Raw genomic sequence first — 22,551 nt, 5'->3', positions numbered from 1 at the left:
CGATTGGTCTTATCATGAGCGACATTAAACCCAGATTAGTCTGATCTTTAAAGGAATCAGACACTCATTGGGTAGAGGAGCTCGACTCCGTACTTTGGGGGCTGCGGACCATGCTGAATCACACTACCGGATACACACCGTTTTTTATGGTGTACGGTGCCGAGGCGGTGCTGCCTTGTGACATAATTCATGACTCACCTCAAGTGCGCATGTACGAAGAAAGAGAGGCCGAGCTCGATCGACAGGACAGTTTGGACGCCCTGGAGGAGGAGCGCGACGTGGAAAAAGCCCGTTCCGCATTCTATCAGCAACAGGCTCGAAGGTATCAAAGCAGAGAAGTGCGGGCCAAAACCTATAACATTGGCGAACTAGTTCTACGCTTGCCGGAGAATAAAAAGAACAAGCTCAAGCCCAAATGGGAAGGTCCCTTCATTATCGACCAGGTTCTGACAGGTGGAGCGTACCGTCTGCGGGATGCATCGAATAATCGACTCGAGCCAAACCCATGGAACGCAGCCAGACTCTGAAGATTCTACGCCTAGCACCGGACTCTATGCACATCTTTTTTTCTCTATTTCTTTCTCTCTTTTCTCTTCAAGGCCCTAAAGGGATACACTTGTGTCTTGGTCACACAATCTTGACGCGCTAACCGTGCTCAGTATACCTGGGGGCTTCCTATACAGAAGCTTAATATAATTACCTTTCCAGGCTTTATGCCCCGCACATGTGTTATTCTTCCGCATGTACCCTTTTTCACCATTATATGCATCGATATGACTTAAGTTTTGGCCAAGCTGGGTTTCCTGGCTCTTGTATTTATGCCCTATGTTCCCATTAATTCTGCTAGGGTATAAGGGGAGCACCTCTACGATTATTACTGCCGGGTCAGCCGGATGTGTACCTCAGACTGGGTGAAGCCGAAAGCTGGCGTTCTTAAGGGAATATTCGGTCGGCGAATAAAAGATGACTTTCATTTAAATTACTACACGCCCCTAGATATTTTTAACCTGCGCCTCGCAGTTTGGACATGCACATTAGGGCATGCGTACCCAGGGAAAGGAACCCTTAACGGAACTATTCTCCCTGGAAGATGTTTCTTACTATCCATGTAATATAACATACACTACAAAAAAATACACTTCCGTGATGATACGTGTTTGTCACAGTAGGTCGCGTTTTCTGTCATGCATGTACATCCATGACGATTTTATGACAAAATCAAGAGTCATACATGTGCTTCTGTAGAAGTGTTCCATGACATTGCCAAAATTATCATCACAGAAGTGTCCACTTCCATGACGATAAATCGCGCGTCACAGTAGTGCTTTCGTCAAGGGTGACCAACACGTGGCATCCACCGTAACGGAACGCCGTTAAGCTATCGGGTCGGGTTTTGGATCGGATAACCCGTTAACAGCCCCGACCAATGGGGATTTTCCACGTGTAAAATCATCATTGGCTGGAGGAAACACGTGTCGGCTCATCGCTGGGACAGATGTCATCCACTCATTGGACAGAAGGCGCCTATGATACGTCGACACGTGGCATGGCCCAACAGAGGCCCATTCCTGTGAAAAGGCCGGCCCGTTTGACTTGGTCAAAAGGTGGCGGGACGGCCCATGGGAAGCCTGTTAACGGCCTATTCGCATATAGCCCATTTACAGCCCGCTAACCCAAGGCCCGTTACACCCTATTCGAATTATTTCATAACAACATATAGCTCATTGAGCTAATGCTATTCCAAGATGATTATTTCAGGAAAGCTCAATGATTGGCGTGGCATGGATGTGAAAGTGGAACCCTCAAAATGCTAAGGACAAAGGATTGGCTCAAGGTCAAAAGCTCAAGACTCTTCATTTTATATTTTAGTGATCCAAGATCACATTGAGTCTTTAGGAAAAACCAATACTATCAAGGAGGGATGAGGTGTTGCTTAATGAGCCTCTTGCTTCATGTGCTTAGTGATATGCTCCAAAACCCTCAACTACTTTCCCATATCCACATATGACCTAAACCCTAAGCCAAACTCGGTCCTACCGATTCTTCCTATCCGGCGCCACCGAGTTTTCATTTGTCATAAGCCACTGCCAAACCCTAGCAATTCGGTCCTACCGATAGGGATCTCGGTCTCACCGAGATGGGGTTGCAAACTCTCTGTTTCCCTTTCGTAACTTTTCGGTCTCATCGAAAGAGCGAATCGGTCCCACCGAGATTGCAATGTAAATTCAGTGTTTCCCCTTTGTAACTTTTCGGTCTCACCGAAAGAGCAAATCGGTCCCACCGAGTTTGCTTGACCAACTCTCTGGTTAGCTAATTACCAAATTCAGTCTCACTGAGTTTGTGTAATCGGTCTCACCGAGATTACGTTATGCCCAAACCCTAACCATATCGGTCCTACCGAGTTGCATGTCAGTCCCACCAAAAATCTCTAACGGTCACTAGGTTTACATTTTCGGTCCGACCGAGTTTGTTGATTCAGTCCCACCGAGATCGGAAAACTGTGTGTAACGGTTGGATTTTGTGTGGAGGCTATATATACCCCTCCACCTCCTCTTCATTCGAAGAGAGAGCCATCAGAACACATACACCATTCCAACTCATATGTTCTGAGAGAGAACCACCTACTCATGTGTTGAGACCAAGACATTCCATTCCTACCATATGAATCTTGATCTCTAGCCTTCCCAAGTTGCTTTCCACTCAAATCTTCTTTCCACCAAATCCAAATCCTATGAGAGAGAGTTGAGTGTTGGGGAGACTATCATTTGAAGCACAAGAGCAAGGAGTTCATTACCTACACACCATTTGTTACTTCTTGGAGAGTGGTGTCTCCTAGATTGGCTAGGTGTCACTTGGGAGCCTCCGACAAGATTGTGGACTTGAACCAAGGAGTTTGTAAGGGCAAGGAGATCGCCTACTTCGTGAAGATCTACCGCTAGTGAGGCAAGTCCTGTGTGGGCGATGGCCATGGTGGGATAGACAAGGTTGCTTCTTCGTGGACCCTTTGTGGGTGGTTGCTTCTTCGTGGACCCTTCGTGGGTGGAGCCCTGTGTGGACTCGCGCAACCGTTGCCCTTGGGTGGAGCCCTGTGTGGACTCGCGCAACCGTTACCCTTCGTGGGTTGAAGTCTCCATCAACGTGGATGTAGGATAGCACCACCTATCCGAACCACGGGAAAAACATCTGTGTCTCCAATAGCGTTTGAATTCTCCAAACCCTTCCCTTTACATTCTTGCAAGTTGCATGCTTTACTTTCCGCTGCCTATATACTCTTTGCATGCTTGCTTGAATTGTGTGATGATTGCTTGACTTGTCCTAAATTAGCTAAAATCTGCCAAGAACTAAAATTGGGAAAAGGTTAAGTTTTTATTTGGTCAAGTAGTCTAATCACCCCCCCTCTAGACATACTTTCGATCCTACAAGTGGTATCAGAGCTTTGGTCTCCATTTGCTTGATCTCCATAGCTTTTGGTGGTCATAGCCTTGGTTTCACAACCTAGGAGAGTATGGCGTCTAGCGAGGGAAATTATCACCGTAGAGGTCCTTACTTTGATGGTACTAATTTTGCTAGTTGGAAGCATAAATTGAAAATGCATATTCTTGGACATAACCCCGCCGTTTGGGCTATTGTGTGTGTTGTTTTGCAAGGTGACTTCTTTGATGGGAGAGAACCGAACCGTGAAGCTACCGCGGATGAGTTGAAGATGTTGCAATACAATGCTCAAGCTTGTGATATTCTCTTCAACGGATTGTGCCCCAAAGAATTCAACAAAATCAGCCACCTTGAGAATGCGAAGGAAATTTGGGACACTTTGATTGATATGCACGAAGGTACCGACTCCGTCAAGGAATCCAAGTTGGATGTGCTTCAAAGCCAACTTGACAAGTTCAAGATGAAGGATGGTGAAGGTGTCGCTGAAATGTACTCTAGGCTTGCTCTCATCACAAATGAGATTGCCGGCTTAGGAAGTGAAGAGATGACTGATAGATTCATCATCAAGAAGATTCTAAGAGCCTTGGATGGAAAATATGATACCGTGTGCACATTGATCCAAATGATGCCCAATTACAAAGATCTCAAGCCAACGGAGGTGATTGGAAGAATTGTTGCTCATGAGATGTCACTTAAGGATAAAGAGGAACTTCACAACAAATCAAGTGGTGCCTATAAAGCCTCATGTGAAGCCCCTACATCATCAAGTGAGAAACAAGACTTCAATGAAGAATTGAGCTTAATGGTGAAGAACTTCAACAAGTTCTACAAGAGTAGAAGCAAAGATAGAAGCTCCAAGTCAAGGTCCTACAATGAAAAAAGATCTTCTAGTCGAGAGTGAAACTGCTACAATTGTGGAAGACCCGGACACTATTCCAATGAGTGTACGGCTCCCTACAAGAGAAGAGAAGATTCTCCAAAAAGAAGAAGCAAAGGATCACCACCAAGAGAGAGAAGGAGTAGAGATGATCGTTATGAACGAAGATACTCACGGAGAAGCAAGGATTCAGAAAGGAAGGAAAAATCATCAAGGAGCTACACAAGACGAAGACATCAAGCTCATGTTGGTGAATGGGTATCCGGCTCCGACTCCGACAGCCACTCCGAGAGAAGTTATTACTCCGGCTCCGAAGATACTCAAGATGAAGGTGTTGCCGGTCTAGCACTTGTGTCAACCAACTCCTACGACATATTTGACTCACCAAATGAAGGAATTGGAAGATGCTTCATGGCCAAAGGTCCTAAGGTAACACACCCCGAGTATGTTGATTTCAATAGTGATGAAGATGACTTGTTAGGTGATGATTTGCTTGGTGACAACTCTAGTGATGAATACTATGATGAAATGTCAATTAAACATGCTAATCAAGATAAAACGAATGACAATGATAAGGAGAAGATTGAGGCCCTAACTAAAGAACTAAACACTCTTAAGTTAGCTCATGAAACCATCTTCGAAGATCATCGAGAACTTTTAAGAGCTCATGAGAAATTACGCTTTGAAAAGCTAAATCTTGAGCAAGAGCATGAGTTCTTAAAGGCAATCAATGATGATCTCCGCAAGAAAAGTTCTTCTTACATTGCCAAGCGTTTACTCTTATCCACTTACATACCTCAAGTCAAGTATAGTAACAAGAAAGATTCTTCCTCTAGCAGTAACAATGATCATGTTAAATCCAATATTGTTGCTTCTAGTAGTTCTCTTGATTCCACTAATGATTCTCTTAGCCAAGTTACACTTGAGCAAGAAAATAGTTTATTGAAGGGAATTATAGAGAAAGGAGTGTACAAAACCCTTGCCGGGAGTAAGCAATTCAAGGAAATTGTGCGCAAGCAAGGAATGCACCGGAAGAATCAAGGTGTTGGTTTTGAGCGAAAGTTCAATGCCAATGGAGTTGAGTGGGAAGAAGATCAATACCCCAAGACAAAGTTTGTCCCTCACCAAGAGAAGTATACTTATTTCAAGGGGACACAAGCTCAAGATGATCTTCCACCACAAGACTACGAGCAAAAAGGCAAGGACAAGCTTCAAGAGGAAATTGATGCATTTGAAGAAGCTCCGAAGACCTTAGTCAAGTGGATTCCCAAGACTACTTTAAGCTCCACTTCATCAAGTACGACTACAACTCCAAGGATTCCCATCAAGATAATGTGGATCCAAAAGAAGAAGAACTAGAGAGTTCTTGAGGGTGACTCCGCCAACATACTTCACTCTTATCATTTTGGCAAGAACAAGTGCAATCAACTTCCACATCTTGCACTAGTTCAAGGAGTCACAAACCCTCTTGTTGGTAAGACAAGGGACAAGGTAACCTAAAAGTTTTCATGGACATCATCTTTTGTGTGCATCACTCTATGTCTATGGATATCCTTGTTTGTTCCTTGTGGGACTAACCCATGTAGGTATTGAAAGTGCAATTCACTCAAATGGATAGCTCCAAGTGATCTACATCAACATTGAGCATCCACATCTTCAACATCTACATGAATTCATCATCGACAAAACCCAAGGTTAGTTCATCCCTCTTAGGGGGGGGGTATCACATCTAGGGAGATCTCTACTCTAAGACTTGAGCTAAAGCAACTCTAAAGATGTGAACACAACAATGCTTTATGTAAAAGTGGTAACCCCACTTGAGCTTAAACGATGAGTATGACCTATGATCAAGTGCTCTCACTTGACTCCTAAGTCAATATACTCATATATAGATGACCTTGTCATCGCAAATTGCTTGATAGATGCTAGAATTGGTTGTGCATGCCTTGTCACATATTTCATTTGCCATCTTATTGTGTGAGCATGCTGGTTGCATCTTTTACTCATTCGAGGACATCCACTTGTTGTTTTGATTGTTTGGTTTTATCTTCTTCTGCCAAGTGGATGGACAAGAATGCCTAAGAACCTCCTCTAGCTATCTATGCTTTTCTCGTCTCAAACTCTATTCATGCTGCATCACAAAATTTGATCAAGTCAGTTTCGAACCACTCTGTGTGAGGAGCGCTCGGAGTCCCCGATTCGTCATAGACTTAAACTTCCAAAACCTCTTTATGATTCTCGGTCTGACCGATACCCCACTTTCGGTCCTACCGAGATCATTAAGTTGATCTAGGTTTTCGATCTCGATGCAACCGATTTGAACCTTTCGGTCACACCGAGTTTCAGTAACTGCCTGCAGTTATGAATCTCGGTGCCACCGAGTTGTTCCACTCGGTCACACCGACAGGGTCGGGCTATATATATTCACGGGCAAAATTTTGGAAATTTCTCCGAACCCCTTCGCCCGCGCGATATCCTGCTCTGCCCTCGTGGTCTCCGGATCGTCTTCTCGCCGCCAGCCGCCTCCAGTCGCTGGTCTCCGTCGCCGTCAATGGGAATTCTGCCCCGCCGTTGCCGCCGTAGCGAGTCTCCGCCGAACTAGGGTATGGACTCGATCTTTGTGCTATTCCCCAATCTGATTCCTAGCACATTGTGATCATATTGATTCTAGCCACGTTTGATAAACTTCTATCCAGTCAATGAACTCATAGATTAGGTTTGATTCGAAAACTCTAGGTTTAGGTTTCCGCCGAAACCATCTCGACCCACCGAGTTGAAAAACTCGGTCCCACCGATTTGGCTTATGCCATTGCACAAGTGAGACTCGGTCTGACCGAGAATTACTTATCGGTGTGACCAATTTTGGAACTCTGTGAAACCCTAGTAGTCTCGGTGCCACCGAACTGTGACTCGGTCCTACCGAGTTCACTAGTTTAGGTTCCAAAACTGCTTTGGTATCACTGAGTTTGAAAATCGGTAGATCCGAGATGATTTCAGTGGGAAACTAAAACTAAGTTTTTGGATCATTCTTTTGCAAAAAATCTCTGCATTTTGTGATGCTCATCCACTCTATCTCATCTATAACCTATTCACAGGGTCAGCAGTCAGAGTTTGCAGCATGTCTGATCAAAGTGATAGCCAGAACATGTCAGAGCAGCAGGTGCACATGAGTGAGGGCACTAGTCCCTCAAGTTCTTCAGATAAGGGCAGCAGGAGCACCGCTAGCAACCTGCCAAAGGCTGCCACGAGACAGAGGAAGAAGAGAACTTCAGACTCCGAAGATGAAGACTATGTGGCAGAGGAAGAGGCCACTTCCAAGAGAGTTGAGCCAGCTCAAGGCACAAAGCCAGGCCTAAAGATCAAAAGGCCAGCAGGCAGGCAGCCCATGTCAAAGGCAAGAGCCTCAACTGAGAAGCCCACTCCCCAAGAGCCAGTTGCTGCAGAAGGCAAGAAGAGGAAGGAAAGGGTCAAGAAGACCGTATCTAGAGTGCTAGGAAAGGCTTCCATCATGGAAGAGGAAGAGGAAGAAGAGGTAGCTGCACTAGCACCCAAGGCACCCAAGCTGATGGGTGATGCCATAAGATCAGGGGCTACTGCATCTAAGCCCAAAGCTGCCTCCAAGCCCAAGTCTGCACCCAAGAGGAATACAAGGAGCATTCCTGCAGCTGAGAAGAACAAGGCCCCAGTGCCTGAGACTGTTACTGAAGAAGAGGAAGAGAATGTTCTGAGAAAGCTCAAGCCCAAGATCCCAGACCACAACGATGCTCATCCTGTGGCTGAGGACATGAAGCTCAGGAGAGATTCAGGGCTGAGGAAGTGGAGAGAAGCAGATCCGTATGCTTCAAGGAGAAGGACTGCCGTGGATTACAGATTTCACACCAAGGAACAGCAGGACTTCTATGAGACAGTGCTGCTAGATAAGAAGCCCATTGTCTGTGACATGAGATGGGTCGACTGGACCTACATGAGGGAGAAGGAGGAACACTACCCGGGAGTATATGACAGCTTCATAGCTTGTGGAGTAGTTGACTTTGTTGGGCAGAAGCTCACAAAGTGGAATGAGGAGCTTATAATGCAGTTCTACTCCACAGCACATTTTTATTCAGATGGGAGGATCACATGGATGTCTGAGGGTACAAGGTACCAATCCACAGTTGCTGAGTGGGCACAGATCATTAATGCCCCAGAGGAGCATGATGATGACTTGGACATATATGCCAAGAAGAAGATGGACCATAACTCTATGCCCAATATGTACAAGGAAATTCCCAATGAAGCTCTTGACACCTTCAAATTTGGGTCTGTGCATTACCTTCTGTCAGGACTGCCAACTATCAATTGGATCTTGAGGCACACCTTGTTGCCCAAGTCAGGTGATCACAAGATGATCAGAGGCCATGCGATCAACTTGCTACATGTATTTGATGTACCTCAGAAGTTCAAGGTGATGAGGCTCATAGTGGAAACTATCAAAAGGACTGCAGCAGATCAGAAGAGGAGTTGCGGATATGCCCCTCAGATCCAGGAGCTCATCAACTCTAAGATGGGCACAGGCATATACTTATTGGACAAGGAACACCTGCCCATCTGTCCAGATTTTGAGGATAACCAAGTGGTCATGACTGAGAATGAGCCATCATCAGTTCAAGCACAAGCAAAGAAGGAGAAGGCAAGAAAGGAGAAAGCTGCCAAGATGCCAAATCAAGAGGAGGCATCTGAGTATTTCTTGAAGACTAAACAAGAGCAGCTTGGTTACCTGATTGCATCCACCCCGCGGATTGAGCAAGGACTAGCCACCCTAACTCAAAACCAGGCAAGCCTAGAGAGAATCATGGAACAGAAGTTCTATGACTTGGATGTCAAGGTAACGGAAGTTCAGTCTGCAGTGGAGCAGCTCCAGGAGGACATGCAGGAGAGGAGAGGCAGGACTACCACTCATGCCTTTGCCAGAGTGCCACGAGGCCCGAGGTCATCTGCCGTGCCAGTTGCTGACACCAGAGCCACCACTTCAGCACCAGCTATAGCCTTAGTTCCACCAGCTCCAGCATCTACTTCAGCTCCAACTCCAGCGTCTACTTCAGCGTCTACCGAAGCCTTCGTCCTTGGAGTGATCCGGACCCCACCACCACCAGAAGATCAAGCCTGAGCATCGATCTAGCACTATGCATTTTCTAGGAACTTTTTGGTAACTTGTTGCCAAAGGGGGAGAAGATGTATAGATCATAGGCTTCGAGAGAGAGTGTGTTGCTTTTCTCTCTTGCTTTATTTGGTGATTTTTCGAACTTGTTTGCTTTTGAGTGCTTGAGATACTACGTCATTATTTGTGAGACATTGATGATCATGTGTTTGATCATAAGCTACACTTAATGTTTGCTTAATGCTATTATCTTATCTATCTTATGTGATCATTCACTATTCTTGGTGATGAGTGCATGTATTTCATTCTTATCATTTTAAGCGCTCCACCAAGATGTATGTGACATGGAAGAGTAACCCATGACTCTAACTCCTTGTGCATTTGCAGTCCAAAGCAAATTTTAAATATGCACAAATTTAGGGGGAGCTCTTACTTATCACATACTTCTCAAAGCGACGATATATTTCATGCTTATTATCATTTGTCGAAGCTTTGATCTATATGTTGTCATCAATTACCAAAAAGGGGGAGATTGAAAGTGCAACTATCCCTAGGTGGTTTTGGTAATTCATAACAACATATAGCTCATTGAGCTAATGCTATTCCAAGATGATTATTTCAGGAAAGCTCAATGATTGGCGTGGCATGGATGTGAAAGTGGAACCCTCAAAATGCTAAGGACAAAGGATTGGCTCAAGCTCAAAAGCTCAAGACTCTTCATTTTATATTTTAGTGATCCAAGATCACATTGAGTCTTTAGGAAAAGCCAATACTATCAAGGAGGGATGAGGTGTTGCTTAATGAGCCTCTTGCTTCATGTGCTTAGTGATATGCTCCAAAACCCTCAACTACTTTCCCATATCCACATATGACCTAAACCCTAAGCCAAACTCGGTCCTACCGATTCTTCCTATCCGGCGCCACCGAGTTTTCATTTGTCATAAGCCACTGCCAAACCCTAGCAATTCGGTCCTACCGATAGGGATCTCGGTCTCACCGAGATGGGGTTGCAAACTCTCTGTTTCCCTTTCGTAACTTTTCGGTCTCATCGAAAGAGCGAATCGGTCCCACCGAGATTGCAATGTAAATTCAGTGTTTCCCCTTTGTAACTTTTCGGTCTCACCGAAAGAGCAAATCGGTCCCACCGAGTTTGCTTGACCAACTCTCTGGTTAGCTAATTACCAAATTCAGTCTCACTGAGTTTGTGTAATCGGTCTCACCGAGATTACGTTATGCCCAAACCCTAACCATATCGGTCCTACCGAGTTGCATGTCAGTCCCACCAAAAATCTCTAACGGTCACTAGGTTTACATTTTCGGTCCGACCGAGTTTGTTGATTCAGTCCCACCGAGATCGGAAAACTGTGTGTAACGGTTGGATTTTGTGTGGAGGCTATATATACCCCTCCACCTCCTCTTCATTCGAAGAGAGAGCCATCAGAACACATACACCATTCCAACTCATATGTTCTGAGAGAGAACCACCTACTCATGTGTTGAGACCAAGACATTCCATTCCTACCATATGAATCTTGATCTCTAGCCTTCCCAAGTTGCTTTCCACTCAAATCTTCTTTCCACCAAATCCAAATCCTATGAGAGAGAGTTGAGTGTTGGGGAGACTATCATTTGAAGCACAAGAGCAAGGAGTTCATTACCTACACACCATTTGTTACTTCTTGGAGAGTGGTGTCTCCTAGATTGGCTAGGTGTCACTTGGGAGCCTCCGACAAGATTGTGGACTTGAACCAAGGAGTTTGTAAGGGCAAGGAGATCGCCTACTTCGTGAAGATCTACCGCTAGTGAGGCAAGTCCTGTGTGGGCGATGGCCATGGTGCGATAGACAAGGTTGCTTCTTCGTGGACCCTTTGTGGGTGGTTGCTTCTTCGTGGACCCTTCGTGGGTGGAGCCCTGTGTGGACTCGCGCAACCGTTGCCCTTGGGTGGAGCCCTGTGTGGACTCGCGCAACCGTTACCCTTCGTGGGTTGAAGTCTCCATCAACGTGGATGTAGGATAGCACCACCTATCCGAACCACGGGAAAAACATCCGTGTCTCCAATTGCGTTTGAATTCTCCAAACCCTTCCCTTGACATTCTTGCAAGTTGCATGCTTTACTTTCCGCTGCCTATATACTCTTTGCATGCTTGCTTGAATTATGTGATTATTGCTTGACTTGTCCTAAATTAGCTAAAATCTGCCAAGAACTAAAATTGGGAAAAGGTTAAGTTTTTATTTGGTCAAGTAGTCTAATCACCCCCCTCTAGACATACTTTCGATCCTACAGCAGGGTAGTGGCTTTCCATTCTCCCATGATCACGGGGCCCCACCTATCCAACAGTAACTCGCTGTCAAATCACACAGCCCTACGTTTGCAGCAGCCTACTACCTCGTCTTCTCGCGTCTCTGTCGAACTGACTAGGCGGAACTGCCCCGCCGCCTACCGCGCAGGAAAAGCCCCGCCCTCGACTTTTAAATAGTATAAAGTATACTAATTTTGTATCCATGTATTGCGCCCGCGCCATGGATCAAAGCGTCTAGAAAACGGCGGTACACATGTATGGAGTATACAGCATGACTGTCGCGTTCGCGTCGCACCCCAGACGGTCGGTCGGTCTGGCACGCTGCTCTCCGAATGGAACATGCATCATATTGCGTTTGCACACACATATGGGATGGCAATTGAGAACCAACCATAGGCACACTCCCCGGCCCCGCAAGTTGGGTGACTTAATAGAAGAGGGAGACGAGCGATAGTACTAGAGAAGTGTTGTACTACGTTGGTGCCTGGACGATCCCTGCAAGACACGGAAGATCAGTTCCTCCATGCATGTGACCAGACTCCAGCAGACACGCCTGGATTGGCTATCGTCTACATATCGTGCAGGCTGTGTTGTACTCCCTCCGTCCGGGAAAAGTTGTCTTCGTGGCAATTTTACGAAAACCTCCTCGGTGTATTCCCGACAAACGACGCACTCCCCCACCTCTGCTCCTCTCCCCGTCGGTTCCCCTGCTTGTCTCCTCCCTTGCCGGAGCCCTCTGCTCGGCTCCCCAAGAAGCTGTTGCTGGCGTCGCCGGAGATTCCCCGCGCAAGAAGATCCCTGCTCTGCTCCCCCTCCTTGCTCCCCTCCTCCTCCGCCGCGTTGCTTCCCCGGCGAGGAGAAGCATCAATTTTTCCGACCTCCTCCGACAGAAGCCGCAGCTGCCCTGCTCCACCACCGCCACAGCTTGCCGCCGCCATAACTGCCTCCTCCGCGGCTCTCGCCTGCTCGCGCAGCTCCAGCTTGCCTTCCTCCCCTAGCTTCCCTAGTGACCGCCGTGCTCTACTCCGGCTGCTTCAGATCCGGCGTCGGCAAGGCTGATATGGTGGTTGTGAGGCCAGACAGCAGGAGACGTAACCGACGAGCCCGACGACAGCAAGCTTGATGGCGAGCTCGACGTCGGCGGAGACGTCTTCTGTACTGCGAGCTCCACCATCCCTGCACATACTGTACTGCGAGCTCGACGACGGTGGTGGCATCTTCTTGGCAGGTTAAGCCTCCCTCCTTCAATTCCCCTCCATGATTTATGTGTCAAAACTGATTTTTTTACTGAAATTTGCTGCTTCTGACATTTGCTTAAGACTGCGAGGATCACACTTGTTTCTTCAGTTAGCAAAACCTGGTAGACAAATCTCACTAGGCCATTTGTTTCATGATGTGGCAAGTAATTTAGTCATTGTTTCAGACTGCAATCAAGTCTTCTGTCATTGTTTCAAAATTCTTCAGACTGCTAGATTCAAGTTCTGCTATAACTGAAAGAAAGGGACTTAACCACACCTGAATAATTTTCGAGTTCAGAACCACACATTTTATCATCCTACTTCCAGGAATTTTTCTTGATGAACCTGAGATTTATTGGTAAGGGTATTCACTAGTCTACTAAGTCCAGGGTATCAGTAGCATTTTCTTATTCCTTGGCAAGCCTTTTCTTGGTTGCGCGGTTAACTGATCTTGTTAACATGTTAACTGAATTTTGCAAGGAAAATTAAACTTTGCGTTGTTGGACTGACAGGAGTAGAAAATTTGGAGTACACAGTGTACTGAGTTCTCTTACTCCGTCAGATTACTCTTGGCTGTAGCTCCCATACAAAATTAAAGGATCGGAATTACTATTGCAAATAAATTTCTGATGTTTGAAAACATCACAATTTTTGAAAAATGCCCATGGGTACAATGTAGGTGTAGTAGGTTTTTGCCTATTTGCAAGTTTGGCATATCTTGCATGGGTTCAGGTACATCAGTATGTTGTTTCTATACCAGTAAGCTGGCGTCAACCAAATACTTCTATTATTCAAATAAATCCAAATACTTCTATCCTTTCTTTTCCTATCCTTTCTCATTGAACACATGACACAATACATACACATGACACAAAGCCATACACATGACACAAGACATACACATGACACAAAGCCATACACATGACACAAGACATACACATGACACAATACATACACATGACACATCACATACTCCTATCCTTTCTTTTCCTTTTCCCTTTCCCTTTATTTTTGAGCTTTCTCTATCTACTCATTTCCTTGTTCAATAATGGCCTTGGTGTCAGTAATTAGCTCCGGACTGCAGTATACACCGGTTATTTCCTCTCCAGCATTTTGTAGACGGTCCTTGTGTAGATGCGGCAGCTTATAGTTGTTTCCTCCTTGATCTTTCATCACTTCCACCATGACTGCTTGCAACGTCATAAAGCTTTTGAACAGCTTATGGGGATCGTAGTTCTCAAACTCCTCCTCTACACCCTGTACCAGTTCCTGTATATTCATAGGCGCTCTGCAGTCGGTTAGGGATTGGAGGGAGCAGTGGAAACAAAGATCCAGAACATTGAGCTCAGGGCTGTTTGGTGGTTGTTGCAATAATCGAATATCCAGATCTGTCTGTGCCACGGCTTCTAGAAAACCAGCATCATTAGGGAGGACATGTGGTGTTGCATTATCTTGTTGAATAAAGATCTTTGTGTCATCGTCACCGTCTGGCCATTTGTCTTGAATGGCAGGGATTACTTTATTGATCAAGTAATCTCTGCACACAGGTCTAGTAACTTTGACCGGCTTCAACTCTATTGTCCCCCTATCTCTATTCTGGCTTGTTCGTTGTGCCTCGGTCTGTACCAGGAACGGCCAAATGCCAAGTTTCCCATCAAATATCATCTCCCCATCTTCATTGTAGCGAGGTTTGGCTACAGCTGTTAGAAACATTACCTTCCCAATGCTATGAGTATTGTGCACAGTTCGGTTTGGTTCTTCTTCTCCAGGTAGTACGTAGTAGCTACTCTTCACTCGGGTCATGTCATACCATTTCTCGTCGATGTGGACCATATTTGTCATTGGCTTGAAACTGGGCCAAGGACTTGATATCCATCTTTCATCCATCATGGATAGGCAGAACTTTAGTCTTGCTATCTTGTTCTGTGGCTTGAGGGTGGGTTTGATGGTGCTTGTGATGTGTTTCAGCTCTTGCAATTGAAATCTGTCATGTAGGGTTGATCGGGGCACACCTAAACACCTTGCTAGAGACCGGATTGTTCTTCTTTTGTTCAAGGGGATTGTGGTTGTTCTCGACAGATCTAGTTCTTTTCTCTTCCTACCACTTTTGTTCTTCTTGCTTGAAACATCAACTTCTTGGCCTGCTGCAAGTTGTCGTTTGGCTAGATTCCATATTCTTGTAACTGTTCGCAGGTGAACATTCAGCATCGTCACAATGAGCACCTTGTCATACACATGAACCTGTCCATCTCTAAGCTCGATTACTCGCAGAGCACAGTAAACACCATGTCTCTCCTTGTCTGTCAAGTCCTTGCCTCTTGGATTGCCATGTGCATCAGCTTCTTCCAATTCTGCATCTTCTTGTGCCTCTTGAGCTTCTTCCAATTCTGCATCTCCTTGTGCCTCTTGAGCTTCTTCCAATTCTGCATCTCCTTGTGCCTCTTGAGCTTCTTCCAATTCTGCATCTCCTTGTGCCTCTTCATCTTCTTCCTCTTCAAGAAACCAATTCAATTCAATGTCTTCATCCTCATCTTCCGGCATCAAGTTCAAATCAATAGCATCACCCTGTTGAGCTTGTTCTTCTTGTTGAGCTTCGTCCTCATCTTCCGGCATCAAGTTCAAATCAATAGCATCACCTTGCTGAGCTTGTTCTTCTTCTTGAGCTTCATCCTCCTCTTCCAGCATCAAATTCAAATCCATAGTTGTGTGCTCCTATCTGATCTCATAACAAGAGTATACAAAAGATGAATGGTGAGCATATAACCATAACAAGAAAACCATGAAGAATCCTAGACAAAAAGCAAAGAAACCAAGAAAGAGAAAAGTAGATATTAAAAGTACTCATTGTTCATAAGCAACTACAGGTCCTACTACATCTCTCTTTTTTGCAGGGACCAGGGCAGGAATTAAAAAGCAAACAAAAGCAGGGGCCATGAGTACATCTCAACTTTTACTGTATTTCTTGTTGACAACTAGTGCAGGTACACATTTTGAATATTGAAATTATCTTATGTTAGTAGACCATGGCAGTAGTTATAGAACTATGAATATCTATTACTCCCTCTACAACATCAGAAAAGTTAATAACATCCTCTACAACATTTTCTGTAGAATAGAGTAGGCTTCAATTTGTCAAAACTGAATTTTACTCACTGAAAATATGACAGTGGAGTACTGTCCAAACTGTATTCACTGTCTAAATTTCATTGATGTCAAATATTATTTATGTGTCAAGTTTGACATCAACTTGACTGAACATCAACTTGACAGATCAAAACCTGACAGAAATTGACAGGTTTTGGAACAAAATGACAGGATCTGAACATCAACTTGACTGAATAATATAGTGTCAATTCTGATTGTTAACAGCAGAATAATACAGTTAATAGCAGAGTAATGGAGTGAGAAATCTTACTATAAATTTAGTTACTGTAGTTACTGAAACTTCACTGTAATTATGCAAATGAAATTATTATTCTGTAAATTCAGTTAACAATCAGAATTATGTAATGGAGTGAGAAATCTTAGTGTAAATTAGGTTAACAAGAAATCTTAGTGTAAATTCAGTTAATAGTGTGTTCCTAAATAATCTGAGATTTATTGTCAAGTCTGAGATTTTGACAGAAATGTTGTGACATGTTCAGACTAGGACTAATCAAAGTTCAAAGAATTAGTAGAAGAAGCTTGTATTTTCAGCTTATAAATTTTAGGACTATGTGAATAAAATGCTTTCAACTAAGAAGATAATCTGTCTTCCCATCTCACTGCTCACTGCTAGCAAGAGTAGAAGAAGAAGAATTCCAAATAATGTTTCCAATTTGGCTAAATCTGGCCTGAATTTGCTGTAATTTAGTACATGATTTTTTCCTTCTTTTGTCAATGATTCTGACCTCTATAACCTTTCTCATCATCTCATGATTCTGCCCATGACTTATTTTTTACTGCCATGAATGATTCTGCCCCTCTGTAACATTTTTTTGGCAGTACTAAAGATTGGTCCATCAGAAATCAACATCAATATTAACTGAATTTTTTCAAATTTACAGAGCAAGCAAGCAAGCAATGTACACAGATCAGTTATGTTTTAAATTACAGAGCAAGCAAGCAAGGCACTGGAGATGAACAAATTATAGAAACATGTACTTGTTCTCACCAGCAGCAGCACGAGTAGGGGACCTCAAGCGGCAGCACACGAGAAGGGGATCTCCGGGTGGCAGCACGAGCAGGGGAGGAGCAGCAAGTTGCGGAGAAGCAGCAGAAGGGGCTCCAGCTTGAGGTCCAGGATCGCAAAAGAGCTTGAGGATGAGCTTGAGGGAGCTCGTGGTCCAGGCGCGGCGGGAGCTCGTGGTCCAGGCGCTCGAGACCCAGGCGCGTGCGGGTCCTGGCCGACGGCGGCGCAGGCCCTGCGAGGAAGGAGGGGATATCGTCGACGCAGGTCCTGGGCGGCGGAGGAGCACGTCTTGTGCGGTGACGGAGCAAGCAGGGCGGCGCAGGTCCTTGGCGTCGGAGGAGCATGCAGGGCGGCGCGGGTCCTGGGCCGCGGAGGAGCATGTCCTGTGCGGCAACGGAGCAAGCAGGGCGGCGCGGGTCCTGGGTCGCGGAGGAGCACGTCCAGTGCGGCGGTGGAGCAAGAAATTGGGCGGCGCAGGTCTTGGGCTGACGACTGGCCCTGGCGACGCGCGCCGGCGACGGGCGGAGGAAGAAGGAAGAAGACGCGACCTGTATGGTGACCTGTTTGTAACAAATTTGAAGTTATAAGGGTGTTTTTGAAAAATTAACATTACACTATGCTGTGGACAACTTTTTCCGGACGGAGGGAGTACATGGTTGTAGTTGTGGTGAGAAATCTAAAAAAAGGTTTCTTGTCATCTCGCAAAATTAGGTGTCATGTGCTTCGGATCACTGCGAGGGTTAAACAGCGACAACTGAGTTGGGCTAGTCATTGGGGGCACATGCACGAACAGTGACTACTCGGCTGCCATCTAGGTCAAGTCGGCTATGTTAATTAGGACATCTATCGAAGGACCCCTTTTCTACGAGTTTATCTTTAATTTGAGCTTTGTTCCTCGTCTAGTTTGTCCGTCGGGATTCATGTTGTCTCCTTTGGGCAGTGAGGTTATGATTTCTTGTCATGTGGCATTTTTTTCGTGTTATATGTTATAATCCGGTGCTTCAGATCAAAATGACGACAATTGCGCCTCTGGGCGACATGCATGAGGAGGTGATTTTGCAATGGATAAGATCAGAAGAGGGAGAGGTGAGACGGTGGTTTTGGAATGGAGATGATGGAGAGGAGAGGAGGTGGTTTTGCAATGGAGAAGATCAGAAGAGGGAGAGGCGAGACGGTGGTTTTGGAATGGAGATGATGGAGAGGAGAGGAGGTGGTTTTGCAATGGAGAAGAGGGAGAGGAGCGTGCGGCAGCGATTTAGGATTGGACGAGAGGGCCGGCGCGCTGTGACTGGATCAAAATCAAAATCAATTTACCCTTCAATTAAGAAAGCGACCCCACATTAACTAGTCTCCCTTTTATTCTGGGTCATAATTGACCATGATTTTCGCACATAAAATATATGTTATACGTTGCAAAAATAATATAATTTGAAAGTACATTCAGATACGAACCAAACGATACAATTTTTGGTGGCATGCATTCACATTTTGCTTGTCAAATACAGTATGTGGTCAAACTTTGACCCAAAATACGCAAAACAACAAAAAAATACTTCCTAGACCAACGCCGCTCTTCCGCTCCTCTCCTGTTCCAATCTAAATGCAGCGCCGCTCCTCTCCTCTTTCATTTCAAAACCACCGCCCCTCCTCTCCTGTTCCAGTCCAAAACCAGCGTCGCTCCTCTCCCGTTCTAATCCAAAACCAGTGTTGTTCCTCTCCTCTTCCATTCAAAAACCACCGCCAGCGAGTGAAGGTGTTGTGGAGAAGTAGATCGATGGAGGAGTACAATCGATACATGAGGATCGCAGACGGCGACCCTGTGAAGCTAGCTAGGATGTTGGAGATACAATCTTGGTTTGACAACAAGGACCAACTAGCAGCGACGGCGATATCCATGGCCAAATATCTGCAACAGAGCAAAAAGGCGGCGATACTCCCGGAGGGAGTCGCGCCGGAGTACATAGAGTTGCTCCTCTGGGCCATGGAGCAAACAGATTCACCGAATCCGATCGTGAGGGAGCGGTGGTGGGAGTATCGATCCCAGATGGAGCATCCACCAGAGATTGAAGGATCGAGCATCTACAGGGTGCCGTTTGTGAGGGTGTCCTGCCAGAGCGAGCCGGTGGCGTCTTCATCGACCGAACCCAACTGCAAGAGGAGAAAAGCAGTTGGCCCGACGACGCTTCCCCACCATCGTCTCCCTCGCCGTTCACATCGTCTCACGGGGCGGCTGTCTGCCGCCGAGGAATAGGAGGGGGCTGCCCCCTAGCCCCATAGTCGAGAAGGTTGTGAATTGTGTTTTGTGTTGTGTATTTTGAGAGTACTTTCAGATATGAATGTCTTTTGAATTTCAGATTTGCAGTATTGAGCATATGAAGTATTTTATGAATTCTAGAGATCTATTTTTAGCACTTAAAAAATGTAGTTTCATAGGAGTATAAAAGTGCAGACAATGTGATTCTCAGAGAAGAAACTACAAGTTCAGTTTCAGATAAGAAACTGCAACTTTCAGAGGCAGAGCATTTATATTGACACGGCCTTTTCAAACAGGGTTAACATCATGTTGGAAGTTTTATTCATGGTCGAAAATGGAACTACCAGCCAGTTAACATCATGCTGATCAACATTCATGCACAGCACATCTTCATATGATGCACACTCAAAATGCCCACACAATGTCGAGTGTGCGAAACACAGAGAAAACGAGGGATGAAGTTTTGGCAAGTGTTGGACGTGGTTTTGGGCTGCCCCGTCTAGGCTTTCATTTTTAACATGCGTAGCCCACGACCTCGGATGGGAGGTCCATAGGCCTGTTTGTATTTTCTTAGGGCCGTCATGTATCGACCGGCCTATGGACCTTCCATCTGAGGTTTTATTTTTGGCAGCCCAATTTATGTATTTTTTTTGAAGAAAACGCAGAGGTCTGTTCTATTTTTCTATATAAGAATAGGAACGCCAGGTCCAACTTATGTTTCCCTTCTAACTATATTATATATATTTAATTTATTTTATATGTTATTATATATTATTTTTATTGTCATCATATATTTAACAGATACTTACATATGTAAGAAAACAATATCCCACATCTTATTAAGTTATAAAAATAATTTCTTAACAAATAAAATCCTGGGTTGTTTTGGCACAAAAATCCTAGTGATTGTGTACAAAAGCTTGGTAAGAATTAAGGACGAATGTAATAATATCACTTATTATTTAAATATATTTATAGCAAAATGCTCATCCCCTTTTTATTTTTTTGATAACATTGCTGTCCCAACCCAACATTATAATTAGAATCAGCTCAGCAAAATCGTGTATTCCGATAAAGTGCAAATGGCCTATAATTTTTTAGGAAATAAATTAAATGGGCCGCATGGACGCTACATTATTTGTTCACCCAGCCCAGCTAATGGCTGTAATTCAAAAAAAAGATCAAATTGACTGTAAATTCTACCGCGCAAAAAAAGACTGTAAATTCTGAAAAAAAAATGGGTTGAATACGTGCCACATTTTTGGAGGCTGAAATGTGGGCCAATAGGTTGAAGCCAACGCAAGTCGTTGTCAATTTAGTCAACAAATGATTCTGACATGTTAGCTGTTCGATTTACATCCAACGACCGGCATCCATCTTCAATCTCTTGTCTTCTTCCTCCAGCGCCGCCGGGACCACCTCCCGCCTCCTGCTGCTAGCAGCTCTACTTAGCACACTTCGCTATGAAGCGCTACTCCACCGTTGGCCAGGCCATCCCTCCACCCCTCCACACCTCATGTTCTAATCCACCGACTGCCGAACCACACCGCACTAGAACCAGTTAACCCTCGTACACCTCTCCGTCTACGACTCTACTCCCGCGTCTTCCCATCTCCGGCACATTGCTATCCGGGGCCTTGCCGTCGTCCACCACCTTGGATGCACTCGGCGCGGCATGGTCAACGTGGTCAACAAATGACACCATCGGAAGTAGATTGTGCGTGGAGAGGCTGACAGCTGGGTCCACGGCCGCACACAAGGAAATGCCTCCTTATTACGCGCAAAATAATGATTCCTCCACCTGACATCTGGGACCCACCGGAAGGGCCTCTATATTTCGTGAAAATAACGTGCCCCCCGCTGACATGTCGGATCCACCAGCTATCTTCGCACGCAAGGAAGTGCCTCCTTATTACGCACAAAAAAATGAATATTCCCCCTGCCAGTTGGAACCCAGCGTAGTGGGAGGCTGACTTGTGGGCCTACCAAGTTGACGGGGACGGAGGGCTTTGTCAACTTAGTCAATATGAACGATTCTAGCTCATGTTACCATACGATGTTCATCCAACGGCCGTAGTGCTTCTTCAACCTCTGGTCTTCTTGCTCCAGCCGTCCAAATCGGCGCCGGTCGTGCCGCGTGCTCCTGCCTCCCGTGGCCAGCTGTGATGCCGCGGAGGCCTCACCGCCCCTACTACTCCCACCGCTGGCCAGGCCATCCCTCTACTCACCCACACCCCTTGTTGTTCCGCGGCAACAGCAGCCTCACACTGCAGCCGAACCGGTGAACCCTCGTACTCCTCTTCGCGTGGGCATCCACTGCTGCGTCTTCCCCGGCTCCGAGTCGTCCCCTTCCTAGTCCTCGCCATCGTCCACCGCCGTGGTGCTCTCGGCGTGGCGTGGTCAATGTGGGCAAGGAACGACTTCCATCGGACGTGGACTGTACATGGAGAGGCTGACAGCTGGGTCCACAGCCGCAGCAAGGAAGTGCTTCCTTATTACGCGCAAAATAATGATTCCTCCACCTGATAGCAGGGACCCGCCGGACGGGCCACCGTATTTCGCAAAAAAAAAAATGTTTCCCCCTAACTGCTGGGACCCACCAGCTACATCTTCGCACGCAAGGAAGTGCGTCCGGGCAAAAAAATGATTCACCCCCTGACTACGGGGACCCACCAGCTACATCTTCGCACGCAAGGAAGTGCGTCCGGGCAAAAAAACGATTCGCCCCCTGACTGCTGGGACCCACCAGCTACATCTTCGCACGCAAGGAAGTGCCTGACAGTCGGGACCCACCTGGTCGAAGCGTACGTAGCGTTGTCATTCTGGTCGCGAACGTGTACGTACATATATACTGGTGGATGTAGAGGCACGCACGTGTCATAGTAGAGGCGCGTACATGTCGTAGTAGAGGCGCGCACGTAGCATGTACACGTATGTACAGCGGACAGGGTGCAAGAAAGAAAATACGGCCACGTATGTGTACATACGGGCGGGGTCTCGAACACCTACTCGTGCATACGTATGGCCAGGGCTCGTGTACATGGCTGGGTCGGAACGGAGAAACAGCGTCGTCGTCGTGTTCATAGGGAGGCAACGGAATGTGTCGTGTTCATGGGGAGGGAACGGAATGTGTCGTGTTCA

General features: G+C 45.9%; 1 protein-coding gene and 1 pseudogene across 1 annotated transcript; one reads left to right on the top strand and one right to left on the bottom strand.

Annotated features, from left to right (window-relative positions):
* Window positions 1-14,011: 14,011 nt before the first annotated feature.
* On the bottom strand, window positions 14,012-15,685 carry LOC147960481 (uncharacterized). The gene has a single exon (XM_087537129.1). The coding sequence runs from the start codon at window positions 15,683-15,685 to the stop codon at window positions 14,012-14,014; it is 1,674 nt and encodes a 557-aa protein (XP_087393255.1).
* A 323-nt stretch (window positions 15,686-16,008) lies between these two features.
* Window positions 16,009-17,715, top strand: LOC147960480 (uncharacterized; annotated as a pseudogene).
* The last annotated feature ends 4,836 nt before the right edge of the window (window positions 17,716-22,551 follow it).

The sequence above is a fragment of the Triticum urartu genome, chromosome 7A (assembly GCF_056163025.1).
Source record: "Triticum urartu cultivar PI428250 chromosome 7A, HENAU_Tu73, whole genome shotgun sequence".
Classification (NCBI taxonomy): Eukaryota; Viridiplantae; Streptophyta; class Magnoliopsida; order Poales; family Poaceae; genus Triticum; species Triticum urartu.
Note: the sequence above shows the minus strand (reverse complement) of the source record. Positions and strands in the feature narration are given on the sequence as shown.

Excerpts from the sequence above, each read along its gene's own strand:
- LOC147960481 (XM_087537129.1), bottom strand. The coding sequence starts at position 15,685 with ATGGATTTGAATTTGATGCTGGAAGAGGAGGATGAAGCTCAAGAAGAA.